The sequence below is a fragment of the Globicephala melas genome, chromosome 5 (assembly GCF_963455315.2).
Source record: "Globicephala melas chromosome 5, mGloMel1.2, whole genome shotgun sequence".
Taxonomy (NCBI): Eukaryota; Metazoa; Chordata; class Mammalia; order Artiodactyla; family Delphinidae; genus Globicephala; species Globicephala melas.
The window spans coordinates 86,120,978-86,145,617 of NC_083318.1; the positions used below are offsets into that span (position 1 = coordinate 86,120,978).

A 24,640-nucleotide genomic window follows, 5' to 3' on the forward strand; every position below is an offset into this window, starting at 1 on the left:
GTGAGGGAAATAGTCTTTGTTATATGAAAGTTGATATTTACAAGAATGTCACACACTTTTCTCAATATGTCTGAATTCTTAGAACACTTCTGTTTTTTCGTATGTTAACCATTTCAGTGTACAAAATATAACCTGAAATCACTGGTTATTAAGCAAATTAAAAATGATTTAAATGGAGGTTCCCTTCAGCATGATAGAGGGGAGTGTGTGTGTGTGTTTACAAATTATTGACTACATGTTATCTTCTCCCAATTACAGAGCTCTTTACATGTATGATTTAACTTAGATATACGGGAATCTTAAGAGATATGTATACATTTACAGATGAGAAAGCTATCTCAGTAAGGTTAAGTAATTTGTCCAAGTCTACGCAGCAGTAGCTGGCAGAGCCAAATTTCTAGTTTAAGTTAAATAGTTCTGGTGCTTCACTTTATATTTAGTTTTGGATGCTTATAAGATTATCATTCATTTTTCTGCTGAATCACAGTCAGTATAATGACATATTTTTTGTATATTTACTTTTTTCTGTTCTCTAAATTTCAATTTTCTTTTATTTTGGTTACATTTTCTCTTCGTATAAGCTTCCACAAACACATTTAGAAACGAGGTAGACATATAAATTCCTGACCATATAAGACATGCAGAAAGAACTATAATGAATACTCTGAGGTTAACAGTAATATAGTAGAAATATATGGCTTTCCATTAAAAATAAAAATATCATATCTAATTATAATGAAGTAAAAAAAAATCTTTTCATCCTATGCTGAACTAGTAGCAAAACTAATTCAACCAAATAAGAGAAGATAAAAATGTGTAAGACTTAAAGTGGAAAGACAAGGAAGAAATTTATATTAAGGAATTAACTCACATGATTATGGAGTTTGGAAAGTTTAATCTGCAGAATAGGCCATACGGCTGGAGACTCAGATAAGAGCCATTGCTCTAGTTCAAGTCTGAAGGCTGTCTACTGGCAGAATTCTTATTTTTCTTGGGAGTGTTCAGTCTTTTGTTCTATTCAGGTCTTCAACTAATTGGATGAGCCTCAGCCACATAATGGAGGGCAATTTGTTTACTCAAGGTCCACATATTTAAATGTTTATGTCATCAAAAAAATACCCTCACAGAAACTTCCAGAGTGATGTTTGGCTAAATATCTGGGTACCTGGCCCAGGTAAATTGATGTATAAAATTAACTGTTACACTGTATTTATAGATGGATTGATATAATATGTAAAGCTATCAATCACTTCAAATTTATTTTCAATTATATCATCATATTCTTCAGATACTAGGAAATATTTTAAAAAGTATATAAAAATATATTTTCATAAATAATGAATAAACTTTGAAAAAGAAAAAGGAGTACTGGAGACTATTTCAATCCGATAATAATAAACAATACAAAATGAAATCTACTGACCTGCTAACAAAGTCAACAATAGAATAAAGTAGTGAGGCCAGAAAGAGAGCCATGAGTATGTGAAACCCTCCTGTATGATAAGATGATATAATTCATTGGGATAATCAGTGAGAAAATATCACACTGAGTGGATGGTTTATTAACTGGTGGTACAATAATATGTTCATTATTCAGACAAAAAAGGGAGGTGAATATTTACCTCCTATCATGTATTAATTTTAAAAATCTGAATGGATTAAATGTATCATGTTAAAATAGAATATTATACATTTAACAATAAAATATAGGAGAATGTCTTTTTAACCTTAGTAAAGAGAAAAGTATTTTAAATGAGATTTTTAAAAGTACAAATCATAATGTATAAAAAGATGGATTTGATTACATCAAATTTGGTACTTTATGTTTAAAAAAGGTAATTAGAGAAAATATTAACAAATATATGGAGTCATAGGAGAAGATATTTGCAATGGCTAGATCAAGGATTTATACCTAGATATTCTAAATGATGGAAAGAATTGATATTACTTGGAAAAAAAAGATTATCCAAAAAATATACTAAATATATGAGTTTCACAAAGGGAAAATAAGGATAATTGATAAGTTTCTGAAACAATGTTCAACTTTGCTATAAATGGAGATTACAAATAAAATTCATCAGTGTGATATCCCTTTACCTCTGTGAAACTGACCCGTATTAGAAAATAGAATAATAATCAAGGTCTAGATAAAATGTGGAAGATGTAACCCCCTAAGCATTCCTGATACCAAAATTCTCTGCTACAGTCAGAATGAATGAAATGCATTTACAAATTGAAACTTGGATACATATGAAAAAAATTATATATACTAATAAGAATGAGAAAATGTGAATCATAGCATAACATCATTTATATAATTAAACAACTCAAATCATTTCTACATATAGTTTAAGGATACACAGTTATCTGTTTAAATTGAAATAAGATGATAAACATTAAATTCATTTGACTGGGTGCCCACTGGTTGTGGGGTAATGGAAGAGAAGAAGATAAAGAAAAAATGTAAGAAAAATTAATCAAAAGAGATGTTTGCCATGGGCTGATTATGGAGTGGAATGAACTGAGAGTATGATTAATACATTCTGTTGCCCTGAGATGCACGAAAAACAAATTCTGTAATTCCACAAACTTATGTTGTGGCATTCAAAATCAAACTGACATTTTTATCATGTTGTAGTGCGAGGGAAATTTTTCACTCCTCTCCCCAACGTTTTCGTACGTCTTCCTTACAAGAAAGAGATGAAAGTCTGAGTCTTACTGCAGATCCCTAGTTGGGTCACATTCACTAGAGGATTGTTGTGCTGAGAGTTATAAGAACACACATACATGATTAACTGTGATTCTCCCTCTATTTCTTCAGTAGATGCGGCTAAAGTTTAAGAAGAAAAGACCATGTTCCAAAGATACTGGCACAAAAACAGAAATATAGATCAATGGAACAGGATATAAAGCCCAGAGATAAACCCACGCACCTATGGTCAACTAATCTATGACATAGGAGGCAAGAATATACAATGGAGAAAAGACAGCCTCTTCAATAAGTGGTGCTGAGAAAACTGGACAGCTACACGTAAAAGAATAAAATTAGAACACTCCCTTACACCATACACAAAAATAAACTCAAAATGGATTAAAGACCTAAATGTAAGACCGGACAACATAAAACTCTTAGAAGAAAACATAGGCAGAACACTCTTTGACATAAATCACAGCAAGATCTTTTTGACCCACCTTTTAGAGTAATGGAAATAAAAACAAAAATAAACAAATGGGACCTAATGAAACTTAAAAGCTTTTGCACAGCAAGGGAAACCATAAAACGGCAAAAAGACAACCCTCAGAATGGAAGAAAATATTTGTAAATGAATCAACAAAGGATTAATCTCCAAAATATACAAACAGCTCATGCAGCTCAATATCAAAAAAACAAACAACCCAATCCAAAAATGGGCAGAAGACCTAAATAGACATTTATCCAAAGAAGATATACAGATGGCCAAAAAACACATGAAAAGCTACTCAACATCACTAATTATTAGAGAAACGCAAATCAAAATTTCAATGATGTATCACCTCAGACCAGTCAGAATGGCCATCATCAAAAAATCTACAAACAATAAATGCTGGAGAGGATGTGGAGAAAAGGGAACCCTCTTGCACTGTTGGTGAGAATGTAAATTGATACAACCACTATGGAGAACACTATGGAGGTTCCTTAAAAAGCTAAAAATAGAATTACCATATGACCCAGCAATCCCACTACTGGGCATAAACCCAGAGAAAACCAAAATTCAAAAAGACACATGTATCCCAATGTTCTTTGTGGCACCATTTACAATAGCCAGGTAATGGAAGCAACCTAAATGCCCATCGACAGATGAATAGATAAAGAAGATGTGGTACATATAGACAATGGAATATTACTCAGCCATAAAAAGGAATGAAACTGGGTCATTTGTAGAAATGTGGATGGACCTAGAGACTGTCATACAGAGTGAAGTTAAATCAGAAAGAGAAAAATATCACACATTAACACATGTATGTGGAATCTAGAAAAATGATACAGATGAACTTGTTTGCATGGTAGAAATAGAACACAGATGTAGAGAACAAATGTATGGACAACCAGGGAGGAAAGGGGGGGTGGGATAAATAGGGAGATTGGGATTGACATATATACACTAATATGTAAAAAATAGATAACTAGTGAGAACTTGCTGTATAGCACAGGGAACTCCACTTCACTGTACAGTAGAAACTAACACAACATTGTAAAGCAAGTATACCCTAGTAAAAAAAAATAATAAAATATTTTTTAAAAGTTCAATTTTTTAAAAAAGTATACTTGTCTTTATGTCTTTATTCTATACTTTCATCTATTTCTCTAATGTCAATGGTCAGGTTTTCAGGAATAACCCCTCTTCACAGAAGCCTTAGGCATCTAGTTTATAGTATTTTGATCCACCCCAAGTTCTGTTTTTCACTCTGGGTGATGTAATGCTCACAAAATGCAGCCAGTAAAAAGTCATGAGTTCTTATTCCTTGACTACAAATGTGAGACTACTGCTTATGGAAAAGGCAAATCTATGGAGAAAGTAAAAAAAAAAAGGTGATTTCCAGAGATTTAGGGACAGGGAAGGATGAAGAAGTGGAGCACAGGGAATTTTTAGGACAGTGGAGAGTCTGTATGACAGTATACGGGTAGATACATGTCATTACGTATTTATCAAAATATAGAATGTACAACACAAAGAGTTAACATTTTTGTATGCAGTGGACATTGGTTGAGATTAATGTGAATGTTAGTTCATAAAATGTAACAAATGTGCTGCAGGAGTGTGGGATATTGATGGTTGGGGAAGCTGTGCATGGGAGGGGGCAAGAGATAGGTGGAACTCTCTGTACTTTGTGCTCCATTTTGCTGTGAATGTGTCTCTAAAAATAGTCTATTAATTTAAAAAACCATAAATACTATGTAAATCTGTTCCCTGAGATAAACCAATGTATTTGGTAGATGCTTGCTAGACACTGCATTGTACCACATTCAACATATGCAAATATGAACAAATCATTTTCCCTCACAACTGTTCCCCTTTCCTTCTTCTCCTCGTAAATGATAATATTCTCTACTAAATTGCCTGTACAAAAAATAAATAAAGAAATGTAAAGAAATGACATGTACAAAGAAACAAAAAGCCAAAGATTAATTCTGGAAATCTCTCCCTTAATCTCTAGCCTATCAGAAAATCCTATTGACTTTCTTTGTAAATACTTCCTAAACCTCTCCATTTATACTCAAAATTGTTATCATATTGTAGTTTGGATCTCTACAATGGCTTGCAGGAACTATTGCACTTCTATCTCAGCTCATTTCCCTCCTTTAAATCTTGCTCCATTCCAAACAATTCAATAGATAATATTTATGAAAGGGTAAGTTGTATCACGTTACTGCTTAAAAAGTATACATTGATCATTCATTGACCTTAAATTTGAAGTAAAGAATACTTAGTACTGCCCATTTGTTTATTTATAACCTATCCTCCGATAATCTCTCCAGGCTAATTTCTCTCCTCTATTCAAACCAAACAGGTCACCATTACTGAACTTATGCCAGGATTTTGGGTGGGCCATCAATCTCTATTTGATCTTTTCCCAAACTATTATAATTTCCCTACTATGTCCAGTTTTTAGACTAGGTTATGCAAAATAACTTTCAGCTCCAAAATCTCAGTGGCCTAAAACAACACCTTATTGTTACCAAGTCCAAACTCACTATGCTCACTGCAGGACTGCCCAATGAACTGAAGACGAGGTGCTGAGGCAAGGAATATGACTTTATTCAGAAAGCCGGCAAACTGAGAAGATGGCAGACTAAAGTCTCAAAATAACCATCTTATCGGGGTTTGGATGCCAGTTTCTTTTATAGCACAAAGTGTGTGTGGGGGATATGAGGGAGTAAAGTAAAAAGGCCGTAAGTTTTGCAAATATCACCTGGAACGGCCAGCCTCGGGGAGGGGATGTGTTAATTTCTTCTTTCTTGCAGCCATCCACAGGTGGATAGGGTCTGGATGTTTGCCTGAACAAAGGCACTTTGGTTTAACATTCAGGCAGAGGGGTAGGTTTCCCCAAGGCAAGCCATTATGTATAGACAGTATCCTTTTAGTGAACAACAGCAGCGGAAAGCAAAGGTTAAAGTAAAAGAAACAGATCCAACATGTAGTCAAGATTTGGCTCTTCCCTGTTACATTATTTCTTTCTCATGTCATATGTCCATCATTGAGCTGCAACTGTTATATATATTCTTTAACCAGGACTCAGATTGGCAGAGTAGCTACTCTGGAACACAGCCCAAAGACATCACAAAGGAAAAGAGAACTCTGGAGTAAGTGCACCTGATAATTGTGTTGGACCTGGAAGTGATACCTGTCACTTCAGTTCATTCTCATTGCCCTGAGAGTATTGGACAATTCCACTAAACTCAGGGGCTAGGGACATTACTGTTGTCAAATATGTGGCATATTTGATAAGCATCACTAATGATTACCACAATAATGTAGTAAATACTTAATGGTAATGTAATAGTCTAAGGTGGATAATTCCTGTGTCCAGGTTTTCAGTTTGAGGGTCAAATACTAAAAAATAATAAACTAGAAATGATTCCAGGAGGTAAATACTCAGAGAAGCAAAAAGAAGCACATTTAATTACCTTAGGTAAGGGCTTTGCAGGCTTGCAGTGCAGTCCTCCAACAAATTCAACATTAGGTAAGTAAGGGAATGGAAATTCAAAATCCCAGTATGTTCGAATCAACCACATTTCAGCTTTCCCCATAATTTCACATAATGTGGTACGTTTTCCTGAACAAAAATAAAAGACGATAGAGGGAAAGCAATCTGATATGTTAAGTGGGACATGTTTTACGATAGAATTTTCTAAGAAAAATCTTTAAAGAAGCAATATTAGTTCTATGCAACCCATGAGAAATCAATAGGACTTTGCCCCCCAAGAGTACACAATACTGAGATTATGAATAACCAAACACAGATTTAAGTATGGAACAAGGCAAAAGCCTGCTGCTTTCTCTCTGCCAACAGACTCTTTCTGCTTGAGCATACCTGAGTCCCACTCCAAGCTCAGAATCAGCATGTGCTCCTAGCAATGAACAAGAAATTCAGCCAGTGATCCCAGCCTACTATGGTAGAGTCTCCTCCTCTTCTGGAATTCCAATTTATCTCATCCTCATTGCTCCAAAACCTCTGATATCTTTTAAAAACAGCTTTTGAAATGTATCCATCTTTTCTTCTGGTGTTTGGGACTATGCTTCCATACTTATTATATCCTATCAGGAATGGAAATCTTTTCATAAACATTTAAAAGTGATTATTCCTTTGCTGTACATAATTATAGCTCCTGTTTTACAAGACTTTGTCCTCTTTGGTGAAGAGAGAGCACTGCATAATAATTTGGTGATGAAATATTTGCTATTTTGACATATTTAGCTGGTAAACAGTACAAAAGGGTTACCTTTGAACTGAAGTGGAAACCAAGTGAACATTAACAGAATAAGAACTCAGATTAGTGACTCTGAATTAAATCATTTTACTTAGTTGGGAACTAGAGCTTCATTTTTGAATTCTATTCAATTACTGTGGTATAAAAACCTTACCCAGAGTTTTGGTGTCCTTTTGAAATACGTACTCCATATCACTGATAGGAGGAAACTATAGCTATCTGGTTTCTCACTGCATGGCTTTTTGAATATTCTCCTTGATGTTCTAAGTGTGGTAAAGTTTTGATCAGAAAATATAAGGGTTTTGATCTTACCAGGACAATCTATCTATGTAAGAGATCACAAGCAAATCTCAGTAATTTAGGGGTTTTATTCTGGTAATGACAAAAGTATTCAAAATCCAGTTTCAGACCCAGTACAGACCCCATATTGGAGCCTTATTTGTATCAGCCATGGGTATAATTTTATTCTCTTTGTGTGATGCTTTACACCCACGCTTTTCTTAATGACAGTTTTATTGAGGTATAATTTATATACTGTACAATTCTTCTTTTTAAATAAACTATTGAGTAGTTTTTAGTACATTTATAACATTGTGAAACCATCACCATTATTAAATTAAAAAAATTTTTATTACTTGCAAAAGAAATCCTGTATCCATTGGCAGTCATTCTTCATTTCTCCCTCTTCCCAGCCCGTGACAACCACTAATCTACTTTTTGCTTCATTTGCCTATTCCAGAAAAACCCTATTTAACTTAATATAAATGAAATCATATACTATGTGGTCTTTTTTGCTGCCTTCTTTCATTTAGCATAATGTTTTTCATGGGTCATCCACGTGGTAGTATGTATCAGTATTTCATTACTTTTTGCTGTTGAATGATATTTTTGTAAGGATATACGTCATTTTGTTTATTCATTCATTAGTTGGTGAACTTTTGGGTTGTTTTCATGTTTGTCTACTATGAATAATGCTGCTCTGAGCATTCATGTATATGTTTTCTGTGGACATATGTGTTCATTTTTCTTGGTTATAAACCTAGGAGTAGAATTGCAGGGTCATATGTTTGGTTCACTTTCTTTCATATCAAGATGATATCTTTTTCCTGTTAATTCTCCACTACTGATTTAGTAATCTGGTGTGATTAATGCATCTTATTGAAATGAAGATAATATTGTAGGAGAAATAAAAAAATAATTGATCTGAATAAGGAGATTGTGAGAAAATATGTCAAATTTGGAAAAACTTTTCCAAATTTCCAAAAGCAATGCCACATTTGATATAATGCTGGGGCATTTGTTGAATGATTAAAGGATTATTTACATCTTCAGGAAAGTGTGCCTACATTTTATTTTGTTATTATTGATTTATTTTGGACTTTTTTGTTCAGACACTGTGAAGTTAAAAAGTTGGTGTGTATATTTCTGTCTGGTAGAAAATATCATCCCCTAAATTATGATTTTATTGCCCTATTAGACATTGACCATTTTTGTGTCTAACCCAATAGTATTATCCTAACATTCCTTTGTCTCCCAAAATGTTATATTAATATTTCCTCAAAATATGGTTTGAACCAGATACCTTCTTACTTGTTTTCTCCTCAATTATTTGAACATATCTATGACATGATTCAATTTATAATTGTATAAGTTATGAGTTACAGTTTTGAAATTTGAAAAATATACTTGGAATACATTTTATAATGGAGATACTAAATTGATACTGAATGATAATCTATATCTAATAGCATTTTAAAATTTATGAGAGTAAAAGAAATTTGTTTCTTCTATTTACCAAGACTTTATTATTCTTTCTCAGATTATTGATATATTCCCCAAAAGAATGTTCTAAGGTGCCAAGAGCTAGCAAGGAATCAGAGACAGAGTTGTGTCCTATAACTTATGTCTCACTATAAAATAGCTTCCAAAACTGAGTACAAAATTGCTGGAACCAGAGGTAAACAAATAACTTCAATACACCTATAGATCAGTCACTGCTTGATCCATGGCTCAGAAAATGTCACTAGGATGAGATTTTAAGTTATCTTTTTTTGGTTTTGCCTTTTGCAGCTTGGACTGTGACTTTGGGTAGGTGATGGGTACAGCAGTTTCTGTCCACATTTATTTTTGTTTTAGGGTCAAGTCTAGAGATATAAGCACCTGTTTCTGTCACAGAGTGCCCAGAAAAATCCTCAGTGCAACATGTCGACTTTTATTAAGTCATATGCCTTTTTTGAATATATGGCATATTCCTGGGCAGCATACTTCATTAGAAGCACTCATATTGTTTGTGAGTTGTTGAAGAAATAATTTCTCAGAGGAAATTTTTAACAGATATCCAAAAAAGAAAAATGGAAGTGGCTACATAAAATAATAGATCACAACCAAAAGGGTAAATTTTAATTCTTTAGGAATAAAATTAATTTTTGTAATGATAGGGTATTAGAGATACTTCTGTTAAAATACGTACCAAAGAAAACACTTTTAAAATTCATATGGAAGTGCAAAAGACTACAAATAGCCAAAGCATTTGTGATAAAGAAGAACAAACCTGGAGGCATCACACTTTCTGATTTCAAGCAATATTTTAAAGCTGTACTAATCAAAACAATATGGTACTGGCATGAAAACAAACCCATTGATCAGCCCAGAAATAAGCCCATGCATATAAGGTCAACTAATATTTCACAAGGCAGCCAGAAATAGTGGAGGAAGACAGTCTTTTAAATAATTTTCACTGAAAAAATTGGATATTCACATGCAAAAGAATGAAACTAGACCCCCATTTTACTCTGCTACAAAAATTAACTTGCAAAGGATTAAAAACATAAATATAAGACCTGAAAAACCATAAAATTCCTAGAAGGAAACATGGGAGAAAAGCTCCTTGACATGGGTCTTAGCAATAATTTTTAAAATATGACACCAAAAGCATAAGCAATAAAATTAAAAATAAAAAAGTGAAGACTACTTCAAATTAAAAAGCTTCTGAAGAGCAAAAGAAATGATCAACAAAATGAAAAAGCAACCTATGAAATGAGAGAAAATATTTGCAAACCATGTATCTGATTTGTCATTACCACCCAAAATGTCTAAGGAACTCATAGAATTTGACAGCAAAAAAACAAACAAACAAAAATGCAAATAATTCATTTAAAAAAATGAGCAAAGGACCTGAGTAGACATCTTTCCAAAGAAGATATTCAAATAGCCAACAAATACATAAAAAGGTGCTCAGCATCACTAATCATCAGAGAAAGGCAAATCAAAATCACAATGAGGAATCACCTCACACCTATTAGGATAGCTATCATCGAAAAGACAAGAGTTAACAAATACTGGTGAGGATGTGGAGAAAAGGGAGCACTTGTGCACTGTTGGTGGGAATGTAAATTGGTGCAGGTACTTTGGAAAATAGTATGGATGTTCCTCAAAAAACTCAAAATAAAATTCCTACTGTACTCTCATGTCCATTGCATCATTATTTACAATAGCCATAATATGGAAACAATCTGTTTTCCAATGGGTGATGGATAAAGAAAGCATGGTTATATAAACAATGGAGTAATATTAAGTCATGAAAAAAAGGGACAACCTTCCATTTGCATAAACAAGAATGGAACTTGAAATTGTGGTAAATGAAGTAAGTCAGACTGAGAAAGACAAATACTGTTTGATATCATTTAGATGTGGAACTTCAAAGAAAAAAAAAGAAAAAAATGTTTCAGAGAATAGATTGGTTGTTGCAAGATCCTACGGTTGGAGGGTGGGCACTATAGATAGATAAAGGTGGATGAAAGTTATAAACTTTCAGTTCTGGGGATGTAATGTATAGTATGGTGACTATAGCTAATAATACTGTATTGAATATTTGAAATGTGCTAAGAGAATAGATCTAAAGTTTTCATCTCAAGATAAAAAAGACTTTTAACTATGTGTGGTGATGAATGTTAACTAGAGTTATAGTGGTGATCATTTCACTATATGTACAAATATAAAATCATTATGTTGTCCACCTGTGATGAAACAAAATGATTTTAAGGCAGGACAAGAAAAATTTAAAGTAAAATTTTCTCTGCCATTTGAGCTACTACCCTGCTCCCCTTTAGTGTCCATTTTGCATCTGCATTGTACATTAACAAGATCTCCTTAGAAGACACAGGAATGTCTGCTCACAAACAAAACAAAAATGAAACAAACAAAAAAGCCAGTTTCCTCCTGGTGCCAACAAGGTAACTCCTTAGGATATAACATTCCTTCCTTAATCCCCTAAAGGGTCACAGTAACTCATTACTCGCTTTGTTGGCCTATGTAAACTGTCAATACATTACTCTGATGTATAACCCTTTGATGTAAAACCCTTTGTCTCAAAAACATATAACTGTGCTTTGACTTCTAATGGGTGAAACATTCCTCAGAGCTTTCTGAAAGACTGTCTCCTGGGTTATAATCCCCACATTGGCTCAAATAAAGTTGTCCATTTCCTAGATTGACTATTGATTAACTTTTTCATCCACACCTGAAACTAATACAATGTTATATATTAATTATATCTCAAAAAATCTAAATAATATAAATAGGATACTGCTTCCTCTAAGATAACTAATATACTATGCAAAATCATCCTTAACACAATTAAATAAAAGTTTCTTTAATAAAAAAATCAATTATGCAAAAGGAAAATTAAAGTGGTTACAGACTTGCTTAAATTGAGAAAAGCTTTGTGCTCAGGGTCAAAGCTCTCTAGTTGACCTCTAATGCAATTATGAATAGAACAATAACAAGATAACAATGGGATAAGTTTAAAAGTCTAGAAACATGGTCCTTTAGAGAAAAATCTTCCTTGTTTCTCCTTTTGAAGACAAGAGCAAATGAAATCAAGATATATTTATTTATTTTCCGGTTTCATGCTTACCACTTTCCAACCCCAGGAATCAGTCAATCAAGCCTTGATAGGATGCAAACAGAAAGCCTGAGAGACAGCAGGTTAATCAGAAAGAAAACAAGTGTATAAAAGGAGAAGTAAACAAGAGAGAAGTAGTCTAAGGTTATGGAACTTAAGCACACATCAGATTTGGCTTTTCCAGATACTCTGGAAAAAAAATTAGTAGCATCAAATAGAATTTATGGAGAAATATAGAGAATATTCCTTCTCTGATATGTTTGCAGTACTCAATGATCTAAAAAAAAAAAAGAAAAAGAAAAATTTAAAAAAAGAAAGAAAAAGAGCTGTTTTTATTGTTTTCACTCAAAACAGTTAAGCAACAGGAGCTTGGGTCCTCACTTAAAAAAAAAAAGTCTTTTGTAAGTTTTCCTACAGTCAGATAAATATTCACATTTTACATATGAAATATGAATCATTATTACATGCAAATTTCTCTTACCTAAAATCTTGCTGTAATACTCATCCCATTCTGCAAATGCATAGTATGAAGACATCATATCACTCATTGTATACAATAACCAGTTCTCCAGCCTCTGTATAAAAGTCATGTTGTCTGTCAGTCTTGATGTGATGCCAGGAACATATGAAGAAGGCATAGGAAGCCTGGCACACAATCTCTCAATGACATTCCCATAGGAAAACCGAAAAGAGTATATAAACGGAATATTGAGGAGTTCAGCCACCAATTCCCCACAAAAGCTTAAAGGGTCAGCAATACAGATATCAAATTTAGCTGCCTGTAGCCTGCTGAGTAAATCCTTGTTTGTGACAGCACTGTCACATACTCTTTTAGCTGATGCTAAAAAATTTTTTATAACTTTTGTCATTTTCACTTGCCTGTCCCACCATGAAAGTTTCGGCAGTTCAAAAGAAAGTGTATAGAGATCAGCACTGAATTCTTCCATGAAACTTTCTTTACTTATTGAAAGTTGAAGTATCTCCACATTAAAGGGAATCTTGGTATGATCAAGCAGAGAACTTGTTGAAGGTACCAGGATGGTTATCTCATGTCCATGAAGGTGGAGTTCTTCCAGAATAACTTTTAGATTAATCCAATGACTAAAATCCATGGGCCATACAAGTACCTTCCCAGTCCTTCCAAAGTCAAAGAACCATAGATGCAGCATGAAAAGGACACAGAAGCCTTTCACAGTCTTCATGATATTAAGTTTGCTCAAACTAAATCTGGGCTTAAACCAAGTGCATGAAACTCACAATCCAAAGATTTGTACTTGACCCTCCCAATCAATTTATAGTAGGTTGGGCTGAACTTTGAGTTGTGTACTTTGTATTGAGGAGTAAAATGAAATGCAAGTGCCTTGATGGAAAAAAAAATGTCAATAAAGTCAATAAAATAAGTTAGGAAAAAACAAACCTCAGAATGAGAGTTACCAAACTTCTTTTAGAGGATATCAAAAAAAGGGTGTGTGAAGTTAAACACAAATCCATAATAATTTCTAAATAATATTAAGAAAATCCATCATCATCTGATGCATATTCAAATAAGACTAGATTGTTTGGATCTTTTTCTCTGGTTTTATTTGAATGTTCTTTTGAACAGAATGGTCTCTGTAGTGTTTCTCATACTGATAATTCTGCCAAATATTGCAGATAAGAATGAGGCCATCACTTACTGCCAGAAGGAGAGAATATGCACACTTTGAGATGTTAAGGCAGGGAGATTTAGATCCAAATGTTCTGAAGCTAAATTCAGTGCCTTTCCTGCTAAATCACATCTATCTTTAAGAGAAGAAGAAAAAGATATCTTTTTACTGTTATTGAAGATAGGAGTTCAAGTTCTGGTTCTCATCAGATTAATGTTATATCGAGAAGAGATATCTTAGAATGCAGAAGTCATGAAGAACATAACTAGATAATCTTATCCTTCCTTCCAGCACATCCAATTCTATTTTCCTTGCCTTCCTGTTCTAAGATACTTTTTATAATGTAAAATTCCATTTTTTGCTTGGATCTTCACCACTGGAAGACACTATACCATGTAGAAATGTATTCAATGATATTTAGGACAATAACTTCATCTATAATCCTTTTGCTTAAAAAGTTGATTTTCCTCAAGCAATTAATCAATAAGAATATATGATGATAATAACATTATCATGAGAATAACTGGTTGGTCCTTAATAAAAATATAATTGTGTAATTATTCAATTGCTTACTATTTCTATACATTCTACTCACAAATTATAAATCAACCTATTTTCATTTGTAGTCTTCACTGCATCTATCTGACTCTAGTCATTTTTATATCTAACTTTGACTTACTGCAATACCCTTCTGATATCACTGCTTCAACTTCTGCATACCTGCAACTCACTCTCCACAGAGAAACTTCTCTGATTTTCAAAAAAAAATCTGTTTCAGAAATTATCATACTTGAGTAAAATGCTTTAATAACTTTCTCTCGTCTATACATTAAAACCTATACTCTCTGAAATGACCCACAAGATCCTGACTTGTTTTCTAATCTTATGTTGTTCCACCTCCATTGATATCAGCTTCCTTTGAGGTTTTCATGGTAAGAATTTCTTTTCTGTAGTGACATCAGCAAGACTGCAGAATAGGATATCTCTACTGTCATCCCCACAGAGAACAGTGATTTTGGCATTCCCCCAGGGGTGAGCATAACTTTCTGGGAATCAGAAAGTCTAGTGAAGAAGTTTTGTTCCACCACTGAAGCAAATAATTCCAAAAATGTGTGCATTGAAGAGGGTAAGAAGAATAGTTTCATTTTTCTGTGTCATTCCTTTCCACATTATTGTGGCTTAGTGCCAGGAAAGATACATGTGAAATGTAATGTCTCCCACAGGGGAAAGTGAAGTTGTATGAGTGAGTGCCTGGTTTCCCCAGCAATAAGGAATGTACACTTTTTCCTCACCTTACCGAGATTACTGAGGTGATCTGAAAAGCGTAGGGGCTACGAAAGGCTGGGATCATTGCCAGGCCTTAAACTCATCAAAGCACTGCTACTAACCACTTTGTGATTCTTCCTGCTAAACCATTTGTGGACTCCATCAGGATTCCCACCATCTCCTTGGGCACCTCATCTGCAGACCCCTCTGAGTGACCACAGGTTTCTCCAGTGCTTCGTGTACCTCACCCACACCACTCTGCTCCTCCTCCCTGACCCACAGAAATGTATCCTTCTGTGCACTGCCATGGACAGCAGGAATTAGCAAGTGCAGAAATCAGACCCATGTCTGCTGGATTGGAAGAATACTCACAAACTAACATTTCAGGACTCAGTACTAGGGAAAATAAATGGAAGATTCTCAACATGTGGCTTGCATTGTGGGATCAATAGGAGACATACAATTGAAAGAAATCCCCCACAAGAGGGAAGAAGCAATGTGGAACAGACGTATCCATAGAAATGTTCTGAGAAAGTCTAAAAAACACCTCATATCAGACAAAGAAATACCCATTGGAATATTATTGGATTTCTCAGTAGAAACGTCACAGTCCAGGACAGAGTTGGTTCGTATATTCAAAGGTCTGAAAGACAAAATCTGTGACCAAAAATATTTTACCTGAAAATGATGTCCTTCAAAAATAGAGATAAATAATTTCCCAGAAAAACAAAATCTGAGTAAAAAATTACAGACCAATATCTTTGATGAATATAGACGTAAAATTTTTCAATAGGACATTAACAAACCAAATTAAACAGTGCAAAAAAAGGGACCATACACCATGATCAGATGGGATTTATCCCTGGGATTCAAGGATGGGTCAACATAAGTAAATCAATAATGTGATACACAACATTAAGAGAATGAAAAATAAAAATTATGTGATCATCTCAATAGATGCAAAAAGTTTGGAAAAACAACATCTTTTCATGATAAAAACACTTAAACTCGGTATAAAAAGAACATGACAACATAATAAAGGCAATCCATGACAAACCCACAGATAACATAATAGCAAATAATAAAACATTGAAAACTTCCCCTCTGAAGTTTCACCAGGAACAACAAATATGTTCTATTCAACAGAGTATGAGAAGTCATGGCCAGAGCAATCAGCCAAAAATAAATAAATAGATAAATAAATAAAATAAATGACATCCAAATTTGAAAGGAAAAAGTAAAATTGTGTTTCTTTGCAGATGACATGATCTTATATATAGGAAATTCTAAAGACTCCACCAAAAAAACTGTTAGAAATAATCAGTGGATTCAGTATATTTTCAGGATAAAAATAAACATAAAAGAAATAAGTTGTGTTTCTATACACTATTAACAAAACACCTAAAAAAGGGACAAAGAAAATAATCCCATTCAAAATGGCATAACAAATAATAAAATGCTTAGGAATAAATTTACCTAGGAGGTGAAAGGAAAGTTCTGTACACAGGAAACTATGACATTTTTGAAATTAATAGAAGAAGACACAAAAAATTATAATGATATACAAAGTCATGGATGAGTAGAATATTGTTAAAATGTCCATAATAACCAAAGCGTTCTCTATTTAATGCAGTTCATATAAAAATTCCAATGCATCTTCACAAAAATAGGAAAAAACAATCCTAATATTTGTATGGAGCCACAAAACACCCTGAATTGCCAAAGCAATCTCAAGAAAGAAGGACAGAGCTGGAGGCATCACACTTCCTGATTCAAATTATATTACAAAGGAATAATAATCAAAACGGTATGGCACTGGCATAAAATATGCACATAGACCAATGGAACAGAATAGAGAGTTCAAAAAAAAGCTGTCATAAGTAAGGTCAACTAATATTTGACACAAAATCCAATAACTCTAAATGGGGAATGGATAATCTCTTCAATAAATGGGGTAGGAAAACCAGATCACCATAGGTAGAAGAATGAAACTGAACCCCTATACAACACCACTCACAAAATTAGCATGAAATGGATAAAGAATTAAATATGATAACAAAAACTGAAAACATTCCTAGAGAAACAGACAGGAGAAATGCCCCTTGACATTGGTCTTGGCAATGATTTTTTGGATTGACACCAAAAGCACAGCAACAAGAGCAAAAATAAACAAGTGGAACCTTATCAAACTAATAAGTTCTGCACAGAAAAAGGAAAAATCAACAAAAGAGAAGGTAACAGACAGAATGGGAGAAGATATTAGCAAATCATATATCTGATAAGATATTAATATCCAAAATATAAAAAGAATTCATATGTCAAACCCAATCTCCCAATTTGCTTTGCTGTACAGCAACTAACACAACATTGTAAATCAACTATATTCCACTAAAAATTAATTAAGAAAAAAACTCATACATTTAACAGTAAAAAAAAAAAATCTAATTTAAAAATGGGCAGACACATTGAATAATTTTTCCAAAGAATACATATATATGACCAACAACTACATTGAAATGTGCTCAACATTTTTAAAGATCACAGAAATGCAAATCAAAGCCACAGTGATATGTCACCTCACTCCTGTTAGAATGGTTATCATCAAAACACAAAGTATAAAAAGTGTTGGTTAGGGGGCTTCCCTGGTGGTGCAGTGGTTGGGGGGTCCGCCTGCCGATGCAGGGGACGCGGGTTTGTGCCCTGGTCCGGGAGGATCCCGCATGCCGCAGAGTGGCTGGGCCCGTGAGCCATGGCCACTGAGCCTGCGCGTCCGGAGCCTGTGCTCCGCAGCGGGAGAGGCTGCAACGGTGAGAGGCCCGCGTACCGCAAAAAAAAAGAAAAAAAAAAAGTGTTGGTTAGGATGTGGAGAAAAGAGAACTCTAGTATACTGTTTTGGGAAATGTAAATTAATATGGCTACTATGGAAAACACTATGTAGGTTTCTCAAAAGAAAAATAAAGCTACCACATGATTAAGCAATTCTGCTTCTGGGTATATATCCAATGGGAATGGAGACAGAATCTTGGAGAGATATCTGCACTTTCATGTTTATTTCAGCATTATTAACTACAGCCAAAATATGGAAACAACCTGAGTCCATCAGTGGATAAAGTTGATGTGATACATTGCATACAATCAAAAATTCTTTAGCTGTGAGAGAGAAGGAAGTCTTTCTTTTTGCCACAACATGGACGGACCTTGAGGTCATTATGTTAAGTTAAATAAGTCCGATAGAGAAAGACAAATACTGTATGATATCACTTATATATGGAATCTAAAAATGCTAAACTTATAGAAACGGAGAATAGAATGATGGTTTCCAGGGGCTGAGGGTTAAGGTAAAGGGGGAGAAGATGGTCAAAGGGCACGACCTTCCAGTTATAGGATGAATAAGTTCTGGGCATTCAATGTACAGAATGGTTATTGTTAATAGTATTGTATTATGCTTGAAAGTTGTTAAGTGAATAGATTTTCAGTTTTCTTACCACAAAAGAAAAGAATGATAATTATGTGATGTCATAGAGGTGTTAATTAATACCAGTATATATTTGTAATATATAAGCATTTCAAATCACCTCAAAATTATACGTTGTGTCAATTTTATCTCGATAAACTGGAAAAAATAAAATTTTAAATAATGCTTAGATGTCACTAAAAATTTCTCTGCATCAACGCTTTTTCAGAATTATATTTGTCATGAACTACAGAAGAGTTAAAGAACTTTGACCCAGAGCCAACAAATTTATCCATTATCAACATTACTCTCTCAATATTATTAGGTGTTTACTGGCCTGGATGTACTTTAGCAGGAATAAAAGGTGTTTACTTTGTTCTCCTAATCTTAGTAAGTTTGGAAAAACAAAAGGGTGTGCTTTCTCTTGCATATGAGTTCAGCAAGTCACTGAATTTCTACATTACAAAAATTCCCTTTTTGTTAGAAATCTTCCTCAGTTTCTGCTCCCATTTGTCTACTCAAAGACTATTCCAAGTTGGTTAAACTGCTTAGTAATTAAGTCATTTAAGGTATTGACTCCATTTCTGGCCATGATAGGGTTAACAGGGACCAGACTAACCCTCTGCCATGAGCAAATAGAAAACTGGACAAATTATACGTAACACTATTTTCAGTTATGAATATCAGGCATCACAGAAACATGACAACTAAGAGAAGGGAAGCTAATGATGTGAACCCTAAGATCACTATAGCTTTCTGACTGTAGCCACTTTTGAGATTACATTGCCCCAAACAGAATCAACAGCAGAAACTGGGGGTATCAATGATTGAAGAAAAAGAAATTAGAATTTGAGGCGAATTGACATCTAGAATAGGAACAGCATAATTTGGAAATTCAAAATATCCCATACTGTTTTCTACCAAATAAGTAAGCTACTCATAAGACTTTGTGTTCACACGCTGAAGTCAATTTTCACCCATGGCCTTAAAATATCTTGATTTTTTTACCATTTTTATATCTTTCAGTGTTATGAACTGTTAAAATTGCTAAAATTCCTGGTTAATGGAATGTGACCTTTTTGCAGTTAATAAGATAAAATATCTTATTAACTTATTAATCATGCAGTTAATAAGATAAAATAATTCCTAGTATATGTGACTATTCCTGTCAGGGTAAATAGCCAGTGTGGAAGAGATCCAAGTTAGGAAATTGGCCCCCAGTATCCAGTTGGTCTACTCATACAACAGTGCCTTATCAGGAACTCAGTGTTTAATTAGATTCCTAGCAGATGTGATCATCTTGATACTCAGTTAGGGAGTAGTTACATAAGCCTTGGTAAACAGGAGCCCATATGTTGGAGCCCATGCATAGCTCCACTCACTGTCACCACTTTGTTAATTTGTTCTAGGGACAGGCACTGGGGTGGATGATAATAAAGGCTGTCTGATGTGACCTGGCTGGGTAATTTTGCCTACTTTATTGCTTATTCCCTATTCTATGATGGATAATCTCTGGTAGGAAATAATATTCTGTCCTATGGTTGAATGTTCCATCTCTAACAGGGTCCCATAGCATGCCAGGGGTTGTTTTTCCAAACACATGTAATTCTTCAGTCTAGATGACTTTGTAATGCTGTGTTGTGATTCTGCCATTAACCTTGGCAGAGATTCCATACAGTGTCTTTTCTCACTATTGATGTATTTAATACTATAAGGTCTACCTAATATTATAGCCCACCACAGGCTACACCAACTGCAGAATTCTGTTCTGCTATGGGCCCACTCAAAACTGGTAGTGTTTTGTGTTACCTGGCATATGAGTCACAGGATGGAATACATATGCTTTCCCCAATTCCTGGAAAGGCCTACAAATAACTACTGTTTTTTTCTCTTTGTAGAAAGAAAGGCAAATACAAAAATCTATTCTCTTTTGGAAATCATGTCCTCAAATACCCCTGATCACTGGATTCCAATTAATGTCACTGATGTGGCAGATCACACTTGAATATTCATAGGGTTTATCTCCCACTTTCTAAGGTGCATGTGACTTACACAGGTGTCCAACATAATAGTCACTTCTTGTTCATCCTGTGTGATTAGCTCAATGTTATATCAACATAGTCAGTTCATACAATTTTCTGAAGGATATCCAGATAATTCATCTCATTGGCCTATATTATGAGTGAAGAGAAAAAAGTTTATTTTATATAGTCCTCAGTAAAAATTGTAAATGTTTGCTGTTTCTGTTCCAAGTGAATGAGCCCTCTGTCTGATCTTCTCAGATAGAGATGGCAGAGAACACAATTACCAAAGAAATGACCTCCTACTATGTACCTGAAGATGCGTTAATAGGCTCTAGCAGAGATATCCCATCTTAAAGAGAGGCTGAGAGTAGAGTGAATTCTTGGATGAGTTTGCAGGAGGCCAGTACCATTTTCCAGGATCTTTTGGTTTTGCAAGGCCCAGATATGATGGAGCTAATCATCCTGCATTCTTTAACTTTTTAAGATCGTTAATTTGTACCATCCATAGAAATGTGATCTTATCTTGTGTTTGTGCTTTGGTTTGGATCAGGGTGGTGGTGAGAGGAAGATGTTTCAAGGCTATAGTGGATATCCCAAAATACGTCCATGTTGTAACTATGAAACTGATCTTATATAGAGAAAGGGTCCTTGAAATGTACACTCATACCTTGTTTTGTTGTGTTTTGCTATATCGTGCATCACACATGTTGGCTTTTGACAAAGTGAAAGTTTGTGGTAACACTGAGTGAATTAAGTCAATCCGTGCCATTTACCAATAGCCTTTGTTCACTTCATATGTTTTTGTTACATTTGGGTGATCTTGAAATATTTCAAATTTTTTCATTATTATTATATTTTCGATGGTGATCTGTGATCTTTGTTGTTACTATTTTAAGTTGTGAGGTTGCACCAGAACACCTCACTCATATAAGATGATGAACTTAATCAATAAATATACGTGTTCTAACTTCTCCATCAATTGGCTATTCCCCTGTCTCTCTCCCACTCCTCAGATCTCCCCCTTCCCTCAGGCACAACAATATTGATATTAGGCCATTAATAACACTGCAATGGCCTCTAAGTATCTAGTAAAAGGAAGAGTTGAATGTACTTCGTTTTAAATCAAAAGCTAGAAATAATAAAGCTTAGTTATGAAGGCAGGTGGAAAGCTAAGGTAGGCCAAAAGCTAGGCCTCTTGCACAAAATCAAGGAATATTTTTGCAAATGAAAATTTCTAGAAGGAAATGAAAAGTGCTACTCCAGCAAGCACACAAATGATAAGAAAGTGAAATAATCTTATTACTGATGTGGAGAAAATGTCTGTGGTCTAGATAGGAGATCAAATCAGCCACAACATTCTCTTAAGCCAAAGCCTAATCCAGAGCAAAGACTTAACTCTCTTCAGTTCTGAGAAGGCTGAGAGTGGTGAGGAAGCTGCAGAAGAAACGTTGGAACTAGCAGAGTTTGAATCATTTAGTTGAAGGAAAGAAGCCAACTTTATAACATAAAAGTACAAGGTGAAGCAGCAAGTGCTGATGTAGAAGCTACAGCAAGTTATCCAGAAGATCTAGCTAAGATCATTCATAAAAGTGGCTACCCTAGGGCTTCCCTGGTGGTGCAGTGGTTGAGAGTCTGCCTGCCGATGCAGGGGACACGGGTTCGTGCCCCTGTCCGGGAAGATCCCACATGCCGCAGAGCGGCTGGGCCCGTGAGCCATGGCCACTGAGCCTGCGCGTCCGGAGCCTGTGCTCCACAACGGGAGAGGCCACAACAGTGAGAGGCCCGTGTACTGCCAAAAAAAAAAAAAAAAAAAAAAGCAAAACAAAACAAAACAAAAAAAAGTGGCTACCCTAAACAACAGACTTCCAATGTTGACAAAAGATCCTTATATTGGAAGATGATGCAATTTAGGACTTTCATAGTTAAAGAAGAGAAGTCAATGCCTGACTTTAAAGTTTCAGAGGACAAGCTGACTCTCTTGTTAGGGGCCAAAGCAGCTAGTGACTTGAAGTTGAAGCCAGTGCTCTTTTACCATTCCAAAAGTCCTAGGGCCCTTAAGAATCATGCTAAATATACTCTGCCTGTGCTTTATAAATGGAGCAACAAAACCCAGATGACAGCACATCTCCTCTTTACAACATGGATTACTGAATATTTTCAGCCCAGTGTTGAGTCCTCTGCTCAGAAAGAAAAGGTTCCTTTCAAACATACTGCTCATTGACAAAGCACCTGGTTACCCAAGAGCTCTGATGGAGATGTGTAATGAGATTACTGTAGTTTTCATGCCTGCTAACACAACAACCATTCTTCATCCCAGAGATCAAAGAGTAATTGCAACATACAACTCTTATTATTTAAGGAATACATTTTGTAAGGCTATGGCTGCCTCAGATAGTGATCCCTCTGATGGAGCTGGGCAAAGTCTGCTGAAAATTTTCTGGAAAGGATTCACCATTCTAGACACCATTAAGAACATTTGTGATTCATGGGAAGAAGTAAAAATCTCAACATTAACAGAGATTTGAAAGAAGTTGATTTTAGCTCTCATGGATGATTTTGAGGGGTTCAAGATTTCAGTGGAGGAAGTAACTGCAGATGTGGTGGAAATAGCAGGAGAACTTGAATTAGATGTGGACCCTGAAGGTCTGAATTCACTGCAGCAATCTCCTGATAGAACTAACAGGTGAGAAGTTGCTTCTTATGGATGAGCAAAGAAAGTGATTTCTTGAAATGGAAAGTACAGCTGGTGCAGATGCTGTGAAAATTGTTGAAATGAAAATAAACGATTTAGAATATTACATAAACTTAGTTGATAAAGTGGCAGCAGGGTTTGAGCATATAGACTCCAATTTTCAATGAAGTTCTACTGAGAGTAAACTTCTATGGAACAACATAGCATGTTACAGAGAAATTATTCATGAAAGGAAGAGTCAGTTGATGTGCATACTTCAGTGTTTTCTTATTTAAAGAAATTGTCACCTAGTCTTAAGCAGCCACCACTCTGATCTGTTAACAGTCTTTAACAAGGCAAGACCTCTACCAGCAAAAAGATTATGACCCACTAAATGTTCAGATTAGCAATAAAGCACTTTTTAATCAAGGAAGGTACATTTTTGTACACTTAATAGACTACATTGTAGTGTAAACATAACTTTTATATACACTGAGAAACCAAAAAACTTGTGACTGATTTTATTGTGATTTTTGCTTTGTTGTGGTGGTCTGAAACCCAAACTACAATACCTCTGAAATATATCTGTAATTAAGTTAAGCATATAAAGATAAGTTCATACTGGTTTTAGGATGGGCTCTAAATCCAGTGACAGATATTCTTATGACAAGAAGGATGGAAGGGGTTTATAGACACAAAAGGAAAAGGTGATGTGAAGAGAGACAGCAATTGGAGAGAAACCACAGCCAAGGAGCAGCATGCATTGTCAGTAGCCAACAGAATCTAGGAGAATCATGGAATGGATTTTTTCAAAAAATCTCAAAAGGAAATGGACCTTGACACACTTTGATTTCAATCTTCTGGCTTCCAGAACTGTGAAAGAATAAATTTCAGTTGTTATAAACTACCAAGTTTGTGGTAATTTGTTATAGCAGCCCTAAGACTCTAATACAGACTGCTTCTACCCAACCTTTCCCACTATTACAACTTTTATCCCGCATCTCAAGGATACAGTTTGGATTTGTGCCACTGACAAAGTATTTCTATCCAATTATATATTTGAGGGACTGAAAAAATCATCAGTTGCCCCAGGATGCTGTCATCCTCTTGGGAAAGAATTGAGGAAATTATTAGCATGTACACTTACTGTGATGCTACAGCGTTCTTCCTGTAAAGGACCCAGTCTCTTCATTAGTCAATGGATC

General features: G+C 34.8%; 1 protein-coding gene across 2 annotated transcripts in view; it reads right to left on the reverse strand.

The window, feature by feature from the left end:
* Positions 1-13,576, reverse strand: part of LOC115865694 (UDP-glucuronosyltransferase 2C1-like) — a 33,862-nt gene extending 20,286 nt beyond the window's left edge. The window contains exons 1-2 of one of the 2 annotated variants that reach the window (XM_030880708.2): positions 12,856-13,576; positions 6,668-6,816 (exon numbers count right to left, since the gene is read on the reverse strand). In XM_030880708.2, the coding sequence (XP_030736568.1) occupies positions 6,668-6,816; positions 12,856-13,576 (870 nt within the window). Of the gene's footprint in view, positions 1-6,667; positions 6,832-12,855 lie in introns of both variants that reach the window. The other variant, XM_070045532.1, reaches the window with a different exon arrangement.
* Between the last annotated feature and the right edge of the window lie 11,064 nt (positions 13,577-24,640).